This window comes from Malus domestica, chromosome 07 (assembly GCF_042453785.1).
Source record: "Malus domestica chromosome 07, GDT2T_hap1".
NCBI classification, from domain to species: domain Eukaryota; kingdom Viridiplantae; phylum Streptophyta; class Magnoliopsida; order Rosales; family Rosaceae; genus Malus; species Malus domestica.
In genome coordinates, this window is record NC_091667.1 from 29064264 (window position 1) to 29079631 (window position 15368).

The following is a 15368-nucleotide window of genomic DNA, read 5'->3' on the forward strand; positions in this document are numbered from 1 at the left end:
TACTCCTCTAATCGATCTATGGAATTCACATATATTTATGTATATGTGCTAGTTAGTACGGACAAGCAAACACTCTTAACAACTTGAGCTACAAGCTTCTTAAATGGTCTCAAAAACTTTAAGCAATGATATCTCATGAGACATGCTGAGTTTCTGCACTAGTATCCTTACCAACTTTTTGTCAAACTCTTTACCAAATTTCAGGGTCATTGATAGAAACATCTAAGCAGTAACCATTCGGCTTTAATGTCAAACCATATTTTATATACGTTTGACATTGCCGATGGTCAGTCCCAATGGCCAATTGCAAGAACACTACTCAGTCTCAGCACATACATTGCTTGCAGAGTCGATGCAACACATTATCCAAATTTGAGTAGAAATGCCCCTGGATTCCTTGTTATCAGTCAAACCTTCACCCAGTTCCAATAACTTACCTCCAAGAGTTAAAACTCATACCTTGTAGGATAAGAAATCTCCAACACGTTTTTTATGATCGAGAATGTTCTATTTAATCCATGCTACCCAAAAAAGAAAACCGGATTGGACGCAAACTCCAAATACAGCCCATGATAGGAGATAAACTTCGGTATGATTGCCTGGTTAGGGCAACTCTCGTGCCAATGAGATCATCATGGGGTAAGATGAGACCAAATGCAAGGAGTCTCTTGCTTTTATAAGAGCTTCCCTTCGGATGACCTAATCCAAAAGCCCCTCTACAGAGAGTCTTACCTGCTTATACAACAACATAGTGAAGCATCTGCCACGAATCTTTACATATAATTGGTTATGTTTATCTAATAAAGCATCTTGTGTTACTAGAAGAAACTACTCTGGTGATGCAAATTCAATTCAAGTTTAAACTTTTAATAATGGAAATATAAATTACACGACCTGCTGAGATAAGGCTACTAATATATCAACAAGAAGTAGACAGAGAGAAACAGCTAACTCCAACATAGTTTTTGGAGGCACAGGTACAAGGAAGGTACCGCTGAGTGCTTGTTTGCTACCTCTATCATCACCGAAGTAAAACGGGCAACCCTCTATACGAGTTTTTCATGAGGGCACATTGAAGTGAAACAGCCACGAGATAACAAACGCAAAGACCATACAAGCTAGCAAGAAGTTCAGGAAGCGGTGACCCTGCCAGAAGTTTCGGCTCTCTGCTGTCTGCACAGGGGCACCTCCTGCTGTTGTTGCCAGTGCGGCTTCATCATGCCACTGCTCCGCCAACTCAGCTTCACTCAAACCAGAAACATTACGTGCGGTTGATCCACAGATCTCACAGGTTCTGCAATCATATATATTTAGTACGAAAATTGAGCAATAATAACGCAGACATGAGGATGGAAAGGACACCCCAAAGAAGCATGTGAAACGCTACTCTTTTGTTTGGTTACAGGTTAGGCAATCTGGACTAAAAATATCATATTGGATAGAAGATATTTCTTATTCCGAAGGCAGAACTGAAGATAGAAGCAGGTGTAAAGAACACCTGTCATTCAGCATCCCTCCTGGGAGCTCTATGAAACTTTTTAGTTAGGGCACAGTTATTAGCGTGAAACGCCATTCCCTGTATTCATATAAGAAGGTTTAGATTAGAAGTTGTCACAAATCTCATGCCACAGCTGGAAACCTGATGTCCAGTTTTTCAGAAGTACAATGGATTTATAAATGAATACATCAAATGGAACCACTTCACTTCTAACTACAGTGTGGTAAAAAGCGCACACATCTCCTTGCTCTATGCTTGGGTTAGAGTTACAAAACCTGCGTGTAAGACTGGGATCTTAACTAAAACAAATAACCTACACGTTCGATTTCCTATGGAAACAAAAAAAAACCTATTTGCATAAATGCAAAAACATTTTAATCCAATCACAAGGGAAAGATACAACTAGCAGGGATGCACCTCACGGCTCTGCTGTAAAGCTTGTCAACTTATAGCAAGGCCTTAACAGATGAAAGGAACAAAGTTTTAAACGAGAAAGCAGACGGAACTACGCCAGCAATTTCTATTACAGTTATTTTCCTATCTTTTTTCCTTTAACACAAGTACAAGGACAGGAGGCAATTTAAAGGTTTTTGTCTAATGGGAGTAGGAAAGGTAGAAACCTTCAGAAACCTTCAGAAACCTTCAGAAACCTTCAAAGTTCAAACATTACAAAACACTGAGAGTAGCTTAAGGAGAACAAGGGAATATAAGCATGTGTTACTTATAAGCAACGGGCAATGTAAACCCGAGCGAAATAATGATATTCATTCTATAACAGCTTGTGCTCTGACGATGCACAAAGGTGTTATTGAGATGATTGTTGTTTATACATATTCAATCTTCTAATGGATTCAAACAAAATCATATAAACCTAGAGACCAAAATGCAGATTCTTTTCCACTTAACTTGTGGTACTTCTGAAAAGACAAACCCACTTCAGTTGGTAATCACTCACTCTTCATAAGAGGGCTTCTTACAACAATTTGTGCCATCAGGTCGGAAAATCCATCGAGTGGATCCATACCAGGAGAAGGAAACTGGGTAAAAGCACTTAATTATTTCCAAAACATCCATCATGAAGATAAATGTATGTGGAAAACACATGTTTAATACAGGTTTACTGAGTCAAAGTGTTTCAGTTAACATATCATATCAGAAGAATGTGCAAACAAACCAAATTATTTGACTTTAACAAAGCACACACCACCAACCGGCTTTGTAGTGATTCAGTTAACATATCATATCAGAAGAATGTGCAAACAAACCAAATTATTTGACTTTAACAAAGCACACGCCACCAACCGGCTTTGTCCAAGCGGAAAGGCGGAAAAAGCATCGGAAAGGAGTGAGAGAAATGGAAAGTGCAGGCATTCCAACAAGGCAAGAATGGGAGAAGAATCATGTGCACGGTTGGAATTCCATGCTGGGCTGCCGGTGCGTTCAACTTTAGTTATGTGCTCTTGGTTTACACTAATATGCTTTTTCTTTAAAGCAGCACACAAACTTATTCTAATTTGAGCTTGCACTATAATGTGCAGACGTGAGTTAGGCGGGTTGGTCAGATGAGTGTGCTCGCCTCTAGCACATTCATTTCCCCGTAAATTAGCGTAGATTAGAATATCGCTTTTATTATTATGTTTATCTCACTATGTATAACATATAACATTTTTTTCCTGCATTATCCCCAAATTACATTTCACAGTTTCACAATCCTCAGAAGAACAACATAACAATTTAACCTAGCATTTCAACGAATCAATGCAAACACACATAAAAGTAAAAACTTTTAACAGCGAGGTAATTACCAAAACACAGAAAGATTTAACCTTTAGATGTAAAAACAAAACTTACTTGTTACCCTTAATCTTGAACCAAGCCTCAGCACACTGCTTGTGGGCAGCAGCCAAATCAGCCTTACAAGAACACCCCAGCTCAATAGGAATCCCAGATTCCTGATTCGTTGCATCCATGCTCAGATGACAAATCCTGCAATCCCTCTCCACTTTCGCCACGTGCATCTTCACCTCCTCCAGATCCACCTCTACCGAACTCTCCGACACACAGGATTCCCTCTCCACAATCTCAGACCCTGACTCACTGGAGCATCTCCCCTCCTGGCCCTCCGACCCCTCGGAGCCGGAGTCACAGTAGCTATTTCGACCCGTGGCGGCGCTGCGCCGTCCCACTTCCTCCTCCTCCACATCAACAACCACGTGGGATTTGTCTGCGGCTGCCATTTGCAAAACCCAGAGAGAGACTCTTCATGTAATGGCTCTGGGCCGCCGTGATCATCAACGCCCACAGATGTTGAAGAAGCTCTCAACCCAGTAGGCAGTCGGTTTCTTAGATTTTCAGCAACTGGGTCCTGTCGCGGTAGGTAACCCCTCCCTCTCTCTCCCAACCCCCTCTCCGCACTCTGTGTCAGTAAGCAAGGAAATATCTTTTATATAGAATAATGGAGGAAAACAAGCAGAGAGTAAAAATATGTTTGCAGTGAGCAGGTGAAACATAATAACCAATAAAGCTTCCTAATTTGTGTCCCCAAAACAGAGGACTTTTGACCCCGGCTCTGCTTTTTCTGGTTAAATGAACAGGATTAGTGTGTTGTTTGGTTTAGTGATCAATGATCATAAACAATGAACAATGTGCCCCCACATTGCATATTTAACTTTGCCTTTTGGGTTTAACAAGTAATGAGGGAGATTAGTTTCTCTGTTTATTTGTTAATCTCTCTGCTTAGTTGACAAGAAAACGAGAACGTCTCTTCTCAGAATAACAATTTATATGAGAGACCGCGCATCTGCTATCATCACAGCGTATTATTAGGAAGAATTCGCTCTGGAACATAGTGTTCATAATTTAAAGATCAACAGATCTAAACCTTATAAATTGAATTTGACAGTCCCTATTAATTCATTTTGTTGGTTCAGGGCACACAAACTAACAATTCTAATTTTTTTTTACACATTAATTAACAGTACAGATTTGTTGATCTTTAAGATCCGAACATTAATGTTCAGATCCAATTCCGTATAATTGTACGAAATTGAGCGGAAACCTTTTTTTCTTAATTAGAAAAGAAGTGATTGAGGTGACTTTAGAAACTGTTGAGCAGAGCACACAGGAATTGTTTGCATGAAAAGCAGATTTCATTTTGTTTTCTTGACTCGAAGTGCTTTTCTTTGGACATGGATGGACCCATCTATCCTAATCCATTTAATTTATGTATTTAAATCGTTGAAATTTGATCTAACAACTACAAATATAAATTTAATTTAAAAGATATAGATACATGACTTTAGTGGATAAGGATACATGAATCCGAAAAGGATCCATGTCCCTTTTCTTTAATCTGCTTCGGCTTCACTTGCGTAACTGGCACGAAGACCCCAGTCTTTTGTTTTCTGAGGACAGGGTCCACTTTAACTTGTGAAAGACAGACATGCCCCTGCATTTTCTGATGTACAACATAGGTTGCGTGAAGGGTGGTTTTGACTTTTCAAAACATTAATCGATTAAAAAAACATAGGTGACGTGAGCACTGTAACGCATGGAACAGCTGTTCCATCATCATAATTTTTTAGGGTAAGTTGAAAATTTTCGTTTTAACCTCATGTTTGGCAAAATCCTAAATTAAGCTTTTGGTTAAAATTAAAATATGGGTGCCGTAAGTGCGGGCCTGACAAAGCAGATCAATTGTTAGGTGTGAGGTTTTATCATAAAAATCTTCAGTACTAATTAAAGAGTAATTAGAGTATTTAAGGTCTAATACGATCGCGTGATATTTCAACAATTTGTAGATCATTTTTAGCAAAAGCATGAAATAATGGGTTTTGGTATAACATAGGGTGTGAGAGCTGCTCAAATTAGACCACGATACCTAGTTTCTCTTCCAATGCATCAGTGCCATCTTCTGAAATGGAGGATATGGGTAAAGCAACTGTTTTGAGTCCAAGATCGACCTATCACGGGGCCAAATACCCAATTGTTTTGGCACCATTTTTCTTGGGTCATATAGATCAGGCCAGGTCCTAAGCCCGAAATCTTTTCTTTAGAGGAGATGGTTTTCTGCACACTCATTTTCTTCTTCATACGCCTCTTATTTATAATCTTTGAATTAAACAAATCAAAGGAGAAACAAAGGACATAAAAAAAATATGAGCGTACAGAAGAAAAAAGTGCGGAAATCAGTTTCCTTGTTTATTGTTTACAAAAGTAATGATTTTGATAGTTCATATAGATTTTTCTTCACTCTCGTTTTAACTTCTAGCTCTCCCACCCTGAATGTGAACAAGCTACAAAATAATCGATTTGGAGTGCCAGAAGCTAAAATTGGAGTGCCAAAGTTTTGCCAATCAAGTTTTTGGATTTGAGATAAAATTGCACTTCTAGGAAAGCATTAACTAGTCAACAGCTTCTTTGCTCATGACAAAAGGGGTAGAGAAGTACCTACATATATATCTTGATGTAATGCCCAAATAAAACGCCTCTTGAACGAGATGAGTCAAAAGTGAAAAGCCTTGTAAATGAAACTGGAGATTTAACTTAATCTGCAGTAAACTAACCGGTCTGTATATATATTCTCCCGCTAAAACTGAAGCACCCCGAAGACTGAGGAAGACCAGCCATGAGTTCTAGCTCAATCCCTCAACTTCAGTTGGCATTGCAAAAGTTTGTCTAGGCACCTGGGTTGATAGCACTTCGGTCATCATTCCCATCAACTTGTTTCTTCCTTCCTCAAAGCGCACATGGTCATTCATCGGATTGTTTGCTGGCACTCCCATTTGCAAGGTAGTGGCAGCCACTTGAACGACTCTGTGGCTTGCTACGTTCTCTGGCATACTCATCGCGCTACTCTCAAGGCTACTCTTAATCCATGCAATCTTGTTCAAATCCGTAGCAATGGAGATTAATTCGTGGCTGGAGAAAGGGGGAGGCTCGTCATACTCAACAAACTCAGGCCCCAACAACGAGCTTTGAGAATGCCCCTCAACTCGATCACAGCAACCATGGCTACAGTGCTCAGGAACCATAGGCTCATTACATGCACCTTCAAGGAAGCCAAAATCTAGTTTAGTTGTTGGGACCAAAGGGCCATGACTTGGGACTGTCCTTGAAAAAGCTGAAGCATTTGCTGGATCACTTGGACGGTTATAAACACTAAAAGCACTAACACGAGCCACTGGACGACAAAGGGTGGACTGGAGAGTCAGATGGTCTCTTGATTCGGCACGAAGAGTAGAATGCTCTTTTGACTCAGCAGCGCAACAACCCTCCTTTGCTTGACCTTCACGAGTCTTGAATGAACTGGTATTCCCAACTGACAAGGTTTCTTCTGAGGATGCCTTTTTTCTGTCAAAGGTGTCATCTTCCATCATTTCCCCAGGTCCCGGATAAAACCTTCCTTTATCAAAGCACCTGCGCTTAAGTGTAGAATTCCAATGATTCTTGATTGCGTTATCTGTTCTACCTGGAAGAAGCTTTGCAATTACTGCCCATTTGTTCCCATGGATAGCATGGGCTGAAACTATTATACGATCTTCTTCCTCTGCATTAATTATAAAGTTCCAATTGAGAAAACTTCAGCAAAAGCAATGAAGCAAATAATTATGCAACTTTGGATAGAAAGGTATGCCGCAATTTACTCAGCATATTTCTCAAAATGTAATGACAACAAAAGCTATCCATGCAAGGACAAGATTACGAAGTTCGCAAGCAGATTACTTCCCGCTATATTTGATTCACTAACCTGAACCAACGGCAACACTTTAGCCAAAAGAGAACCAGCATGATACTAAATCTTAATGCAATTCCAAACAACAAAAACCGAGGTTTGCCCACGGACATCACGATCCCTGGGGGCCAAATAAAATAGATGAACCACCCAATTAAAATGATTTGATGCACCAGCCCTACATATACACGATATCCTTTAAAATCTATCACCAAATTGTGACCAAAACTTCATATACGTTCTTCCATCATGGTGTTACAAATCATTCCGAATTCATTCCTTAAACATTGTCCAAAAGTAGCGTATAAAGAAGAATCAAGAGAGCCGACAATACAAATACATACGAAATCACAAATTACCAAACAGATAGATCACGACAAAAACGAGATATGTTAACACTATGGAAACAGCGTACGCAACTGAAAACCACGCTGAGAAAAAGACCGTGCTAATTGGAGCATTTATGCTACACAGTGTACAGTCCAAACACACTACCAGTTCCAATTTCAACAAAATTCGAACAAATTTGCACCACGCTAGACTAACCGCGTAACTGTCAAGGTCCCATCTTTAATCTTGAACTCATATTCGACACTAACCAAACGCTCGGCTCCTCGATCAACACACTAGGCTTACGACATACAAACATCAAATCCCACTCCTTTTGCGTGCTACTTAGGACCATCTCGAATGCTCATAATTTTTCGCCAAATGACATATTACATCGTTGATTAAACAAACAAAAAACCGAGAATTCGTTCACCGAAAAAACAAGAAACCAAGACGACACTTCCGACATATGTAACAAACACGACACCAACTAACAAGAGTTGGCAAACATCTTCAAATTCGAAAACCGAACATTCACAAACTAATAATTCCACTCGATTAAGCACATCAGCACATCCTAATCGAAATTCAGTCGCTTTCAAAATCCAAACATGACAAAAGCAATCCAAACGCACAAAAACATCAAACAGAAAATGGCGGCGATTAAATTACCAGAAAAGGGTTTACGCTTGACGCAGGGGTCGAGCTGATTACACCACCTTAGCCGGCACGACTTTCCAGACCGACCGGGAATTCCGCGGGCTATCAGGCTCCAATTCCTCGCCCCGAAGTTGCTCACGAGCCGGGTCAGCACCGCGTCCTCCTCCGGCGACCACGGTCCCCTCACCTTCCCGCTGGGCCCCGCGCCCTCGTTCAACTCAGCCGCGTCGCCGAGTTCAATCAACTCGGCCTCCGTGCCAGGGACGTCGTCGGCTTCTTTAGAGACGCCGTCGTTTGGGACCGTCATTGTTCGTTGGTTTGGTTGGGTGTTTCGGTTTGTTTGTTTGTTTGTTTGTTTGTTTTTATGAGTACCAACCCAGCAGAGCAAACCTCTGCCTTTTTAACTGCAAATAGGAAAGCGATTAATGTGGGGCCCTGGCTTTTTGCGACCGTTTCGGATTCCGGTTTTGCACGGCAGTTTTTTTTTAAATGACCAATGTGTCCCCCGTGTTGCGTTACGTCGTCGTTTTAGTTTTGAAAGTGGAGTCTCCGTGTTGACTTTGTATGGACTTTGGCTATGAAGGGAAGGAAACGGAATCCGTGAATCCAGCGCATGAATTCGGCAAAGTACATTCACGTTCCGTCACCAAGACGACGGCTTGGCTTTTGTCGTAAAACGTAAACGCTCTCTGAAATTTTGGATAATTGCCCTTTTTCGAGCCACATTGTTCGAGGAGTCTCGAGTCATTTTCGAGAGAACCTCGAGCAATGTTGCATATTTTGTATTTTTCGTAACTAAAGCTATTTTTTCATCTTTAAGCTGTAACTAAATTACTTTAACTCTAAAATGTCAAGGTAAATATCATTGTATCGAAAAAAACGTTTTGCAAACTACTTGACAATTTAATCACGATCGATTATGTTGAAAAATGAGAACCACCGTCCACTTGTTTCTTATTTTTCTTGTAAAGTCCACACAGGGTCAAGGTGTGCTAAATCATGGTATTGGTGTTGTTTTGTCAAGAAAGGAAGCACAAACGATTTTTTCAAGCTACCTGAGCATGAATTAGAAAACTCCGTTGTTGAAAAGTGGAAAGTTAGATAAGGGCGTTGTTGAAAAGATACAAGTGTTGGTTGAATACAAACCATTTTTCAGGCATTTCAAAACAAGAGCATAAGAAAAATAAAAACATGAAATTGATATCATATCTTTTCTTAATACATTTGATGTCATCTATACTAAGGGATTGGAAAGTGAGCTAAATCTGGCAATGAGCTAACTATAGTAATTTAGTTCTAATTTGTAGTTTACATGAATCAAACCTAATATTTTTCACAATTGATATTATACCGGACATAGATCATCTATGGATCCATGCGTCCTAATCCTAGGGTTCTACCAATCTGGACCATTGAAATTTGATTCAATAACTACAAACATGGATCTACTTTAAAAGTTATAAAAACTTTAATCGTTTGATCAAATTTCAATGTCTCCGAATTGATGGATCCTTAGGATTCGGGTGCATGGATCCGGAGAGGATCCATGTCCATATTATACCTACCGTTGACAAATGTTTTGGGCCTTACTTACCCTCATCATTAAGTCTGTCCAAAACCTGATTAAAGTTGTTTGAAATGGCACATGTGGGACCAGCTCATTTCTTTGTGTTTGTGATAGGAAGTAATATTTAGGAAATTAGAGAATTGACCCGTGAAGTTTGACTCAAGTTGGAGCTTTGGTCTATGACTAAAAACTCATTAGTATTATTCTTGAACTTGCCTCAACATGGTGTAATAATTATTTTAACTGTTTTAAAAATTTTCGCTTAAGCGCTAGGTGGTTAGCTACCATCCCAATTAATGCTTAGACGTTTGAAAATTTAGAAATGACGCTTAGACATATTGAGGCGCGCCCGTCCAGACTAGCCTAAGTTGCGATTCACTTAGACAGAAAAATAGATAACTTTTATTTTGTATTTTTTTTAATAAATTGTAAGAGAGTTATTAAATACTTAAATGAACACAAATTATGTGCTTGTTCTCCAAGTTTTCATTAAGTTTCAATATTTCATTATATATATGTCATTCTATTTTGTAATTTATAATGTAATTAAATATATTTTTTTAGTATAAACAGACACTTATTTATACGAAATATAATAGATTTACTTAAATCCGCCTAGTCCGTCTAGGCCGTAGCTAGCCGCCTAGGCGCTATGCCCCAACTTGCTGCCCAACTAGTGCCTAGCGTCTTGTAGAACCTTGGTCATTTTAGATAACTTCGTTAGGTTTGTATCTCTTATTTTCCCCTTAAAATTTTAGATTTAATGGTGTGATACCAAAAATGATCATTGCTACGATACTGACGAGTTTAAGAACCACTTCTCACAAATATTTAATCAGTGATCAAAGGTCCAATTAAGCCAAAATCTAGGGACCAATATTTCAATTTTTTTCAAGAAATATTAGCAAAATAAGAAATAATTGAAACAACTAACAGTGACAAAAAAAAAATTGACGAATTTAGTGTCTATAAGGAAAACTGAATTTTCTTACTAACAATTAAATGTATAAATAATTTCACAGTTGTTTATACCATACTTAGGGCATCCCTATTTAGATTTCGTATAAATACTCTGGGAACTCAAATGTAATTATGTAATAAAGGAATTGGCAAATATGTAATAAGTGATGAGCTCTTATTCTATAAAAATGACTCATCACCCTCACAATGAAAAAAAAAGCCTCACTCTCACCCCCAGGGGCTCTCACCCTCTCATCCTCTCACAAATAGAGAAATACAATATCAGTGTGGACGTAACCCAAATATTGGGGTGAACCACGATACATCTTGTATTATTTACTTTCTTGTAGATTCACGGTCGGATTTACATTGTTCCAAAATCTCCGGTTTTGTACATCAACAATAGTAAATTAAATTTTCGTATAAATAATCTATGAATTAAAATTTAAAATATAAATAGTTTGGATTGTTAGCCATACACATTAGGCCCTACAAATTAACCGGCCACGTTTCTATATTTGACTCTGCGGACCCCTTGAAGATGAGTTGGAGAGGTTAATGCCTTTAAAATATTTTAGCCACTCAGTCACTCTCTATATACTATGCACCCACACAATTTGCTTGACTTAATGGGATGTGATGTGATTGTTGTCGCGTTGGCTCTATTTCTGTACACAATTTGCTTGTTCATGTTCATTTTAATGTACCTCAACAATTGAAAGATTAAAAGTCTTGTAGACTTTGATGTAAGCGTGCATAATTGCAATTTACCATATATATTGCTGCCGTACACAGAAGAAATTGAGAGCCTTTCTCTCCTCCAGTGATGTAAGCGTGTGTTCTTTTGATTTTTGAGGTCCTTAATTATGTTCTTGATAGAGACAAAGAGTTAATGATGCGATTAGGATGGCTATGGCTGTTTACAATGTTGCAAATTATAATAGAGCACACTCCTCTTCAATTATTTTTTTGTCAAACACTCCTCTTCAATTGCTTGTCAAATAATGCAATAAAATGCGGCAAAGCCTCTATATGCAACTTTAGATGAGTCGTCGACTATGTTAGTCTAGTGACATCCATTGTTACTTTGTTGATGAAATTTTTTTGCTCAAACGGACAATTGTTATGACATTGAAAGCTTGACAAAATAATCTCCAATATCTGTATGTGTGGTTACTACTAGCATCGAGACTTTTTCGTGATAAAATCTTACACTTATCTTTTATTGTACCAACAAATCATTGGAAGTTTTACAGCCTAATAATTTTTCTTCGTGCCCCTTCTAGAAAATATTGAACTTATTACATAAAATTCTGGAAAATGTGTGCGTGTAGAGGTTTAGGTTCAATATTTAACGCATTGACGTTAACGTTGGACTTCTTCAAGCCTTCTAATATGCCCAAGCATGTGTATTAAGGAGTAAATATGCTTAATTTAATGAAAGAATTTCGTTTCATGTGCATTTGTTTCTTGTCTTTGGCCTCAATACAAACATTCTTTCTACATCAATTTTTTTTTTTTTTGGGAAAACTGGATATTAATCCAGGTCTTTCTACATCATATATATCCATAATTTTGCCCCAACCCCAAGAAGTCAAACGTCTAATTTGACTAGGCTTGTTGGATCAGCCTCTCTCAGCAGGCCCTTCAATAATATATCTGGCTCTCTGTTCTTCCTTTCTCACAATCACAACCAAATCATTCAGCTCAGAGGGAAAAAAACCGTGAAAATTATCACAACATGTTGAGCCCCTTCAACTGTGCCACTTTTAATCACCAAGAAGAAGATGATGATGAGCCCATGATTTCAACTTCACCTCCAACTCCAAGAAAATCATCGAGATCGAAAAGCGCTGGCCTGATTTACAGAAGACACAACAAGGACAGCAAAAACCCTTATTCGGACAGCGGCCTCGACAAGTTTTATGCACTTGTAGCTGACCTAGAAGAGAAAAGGAAAAAGATTTACGCACAAATGGACCCGAAAGACATATCTTTCGTGCGGTTCGTGTTCAAGGACGAGACTGATACAAGTGCTCCGGTTCCAATCGTGATAAAAAGGAAAGACCAAAGGGACAAAACAAAGACAACTGGTAGTCCTGAAGAGAAGCGTTCAAACCGTAATTCAGAAACCTTGGAAAATATTGACCAAGCCCACATCGACAAGAAAGACGTGAAGCAGAAGCAACCGGGATCGATATCCGATCAAGAGAGCAAGAAGGGGAGTTTTTCAAGTTCGAACATGAAGTCGGATGAGTGGAGAAGGCCATCTTATTATTTGCCGGTCGTTGTGATCTTTATTTTGGTGTTGTTGACTTTGTCTGGGCGGTCTTTTGCAATACTGTGTACGTCTATATTCTGGTACGCGATTCCATCGTTGAAAGAGAGTTCGAGTAGTACAAGAAGGCCGGCGGCATCAAAGAAGAAAGATTATATTAGAAGATTGAGTGACAAGAAGATGGTAGTTACTGAGGGAATTTAGTCTCCGAAATGTACCAACGCCGTGGCTATACCGCTGTCTCGACGTCATGGTCACCAGAAAAGTTTGTGATGATCGATGATTGAGAGAAATTAGACACAATATCACAAGTGGTGGTAAGTGTTCTTAATTACTTTAGCTACAAGCGTGTTAGAGGAGTTTCAAATATTATTTTATGCGTTGGTAAATGTAAATGATGTGTAATATGAGTTTAGGCTTTAGTATGACTTGTGATTGGAATTCATTTGTCTGATGATGATCAAGTTCTGTTGCCTAATAAGATGTAGAGAAATGCTTACTATTCAACCTTTCTCCTCTTAAATTTCCTCTTTTATTGACGGTTCTCCTCTTCATGCTAAACAAGCAATTTCCTCCACAAGTTTCTGATATGCATTTGGGAAAATAGTTCATGATAATATTATAACTTTTCAGTTTGGTTTCTAACAATGAAAATTAATATAAATAGTCATTGAGTTTGTCCATTGTAAATCATTTTATTCATTCCGTTAAAAATTTATCAATATCATCGTTAAATGATCACGTGACCACCTTTTTAAAAGTATTTTTCTCAAACCAACTCTTCCACTTAATAAGGATGTTGACAGGTTTTGCACAAAATGACCAATATAATTTGTAATGAATAAACTTAAGGATCATGTTTATCGATTTTTATTGCCAGATACAATTTTAGCTAAAAAGCTATTTTTTAATAAATGTTCCTGATCTGCATACTATCTTGGGAAAATAGCTGTATTGAGCACAAGTTTCAGAAGTTTCATGTTGACCCAAAAAAGAAAAAAGAAATGAAGACCCAAATACCATCTTCGAGAAGGGTAACTTTCCTCTTTTCTCTCCCTGTGAGAGTTCTTCCCTTTGTTTGAGGGTGCTTCTTACCATATTATGTGAGTGATTTCCTAATCGTGCTTCCGTTTGGTGCCGCTGATCTTAACTGCGGCTAGGATTGATGGGTGGTTTTTTTATTTTGCTTTTTCTTTCTTCTCCCCTTCCATCTGCCGATGGTCTTTCTCATTTTCCTTTGGTTTTTTTACTTTTGTTTTTTCTTTCTTCTCCCCTTCCATCTGTTGATGGTTCTTCTCCTTTTCCTCTCTGGCTTTTCCCATCCCCCAACCCCCGTGGGTATCCCTTTTCATGGCCCTTCCGTGCTTTGTTTTTTAGCCATGGTTTTTGTAAAGTTTGTGTGTAGAGTTCTAGTGTTGTATCCGGCTCAAGTGTTTCCCACACCACCACGTTCTCCTTGTTGTCTGCCGTTCATGGCGGTGTTGCTCAAGATTTTCCCAGAGCTTCTTTCCGATGGTTGGCTTCTCTCTCGCTGACTATCTCTTGTTAATAGCTGCGTGCAGGTGGTGCCTGTGGAGTTGATGATCGGTGGTGGACAGAGGATTGGATGGCTGGCTGCTTCTCGAATTGGCGGTGGAGAACACAATGGATGTTTCTCAGATGTTCATTTTTGTTTGGGTTTCACTGTTGTTGAGCTCATTTTCTGTGTTTTCTTTGTTTTTAGGCCCGTTCTTTGTTTGTTTCTAGGAAATAACAGGGCCTTTGTTTTGTTTGTTAGTGTGTGTTTGTCTTAATAAAAGTTCCTTGTTGACGATCCTTTTGAATCCCACTTTCCAAAAAAAAAATTGTTCATAAAAAAAAAGAAGAAAAAAAAGGAAAAAAGAAACAAGGGCACAAGTAGACTAGTAGTCTTATTCTTCAATGGCCTCAAATTGGGGGGTTTCATGATCACAGCCCATATTGTCCTACAAACTTTTGGAGGTGTATCAGGCCCTAACTCTCATATTAGTCCATCTCTCTTGCTTTTTTTTTTAAATTAATGTATGATCCTTGCTTGGTAAGATAGAGGGATTGGATGAAAGCTAATAGTAATACCATCCTTATCCTGATTTACATCCTTATAGGATAACTATATCTTAAAAAAAAAAAATTGGGTGGTTAATCCACTAGTCCAACCCGTGACCTCGAGTCCTCGACTCAAGATCCACGGCAAGTTACACCAACTTGAAACAAATATAGTACTCGATGTTTACAAGATTAATAAATTGATAACTATTCTCAATTTTCCTATCAAAAAATGAGTTCTTGTATTATTACAATCTTGTTTTTATATCATTTTGCA

At 38.6% G+C, this 15368-nt stretch overlaps 2 protein-coding genes and 1 long non-coding RNA gene across 3 annotated transcripts; 1 reads left to right on the forward strand and 2 right to left on the reverse strand.

Moving 5' to 3' along the window:
• Positions 1 to 846: 846 nt before the first annotated feature.
• On the reverse strand, positions 847 to 4294 carry LOC103455077 (uncharacterized). The gene is made up of 2 exons (XM_008394671.4): positions 3350 to 4294; positions 847 to 1294 (listed from the first exon to the last, which is right to left on the reverse strand). The coding sequence occupies exons 1-2, from the start codon at positions 3733 to 3735 to the stop codon at positions 1060 to 1062; spliced, it is 621 nt and encodes a 206-aa protein (XP_008392893.2). The 5' UTR covers positions 3736 to 4294; the 3' UTR covers positions 847 to 1059.
• Positions 4295 to 5677: 1383 nt separating this feature from the next.
• Positions 5678 to 8602, reverse strand: LOC103455078 (transcription factor MYB25). Its single transcript, XM_008394672.4, has 2 exons — positions 8235 to 8602; positions 5678 to 7046 (listed from the first exon to the last, which is right to left on the reverse strand). Exons 1-2 carry the CDS (start codon positions 8527 to 8529, stop codon positions 6133 to 6135), a joined length of 1209 nt encoding a protein of 402 aa, XP_008392894.1. The 5' UTR covers positions 8530 to 8602; the 3' UTR covers positions 5678 to 6132.
• Positions 8603 to 12125: 3523 nt separating this feature from the next.
• Positions 12126 to 14842, forward strand: LOC103455162 (uncharacterized). Its single transcript, XR_011582888.1, has 2 exons — positions 12126 to 14061; positions 14580 to 14842. It is a non-coding gene; the product is annotated as an uncharacterized lncRNA (long non-coding RNA).
• Positions 14843 to 15368: the final 526 nt, after the last annotated feature.

What these genes read in the sequence shown, in the direction of transcription:
- LOC103455077 (XM_008394671.4), bottom strand. Translation starts at nt 3,735, where the DNA reads ATGGCAGCCGCAGACAAATCCCACGTGGTTGTTGATGTGGAGGAGGAG. An exon ending in TTCAAGATTAAGGGTAACAA is followed by an intron (nt 1,295 to 3,349) that starts GTAAGTTTTGTT and finishes ATATGATTGCAG; the next exon opens with AACCTGTGAGATCTGTGGAT.
- LOC103455078 (XM_008394672.4), bottom strand. Translation starts at nt 8,529, where the DNA reads ATGACGGTCCCAAACGACGGCGTCTCTAAAGAAGCCGACGACGTCCCT. An exon ending in CAAGCGTAAACCCTTTTCTG is followed by an intron (nt 7,047 to 8,234) that starts GTAATTTAATCG and finishes TAATTAATGCAG; the next exon opens with AGGAAGAAGATCGTATAATA.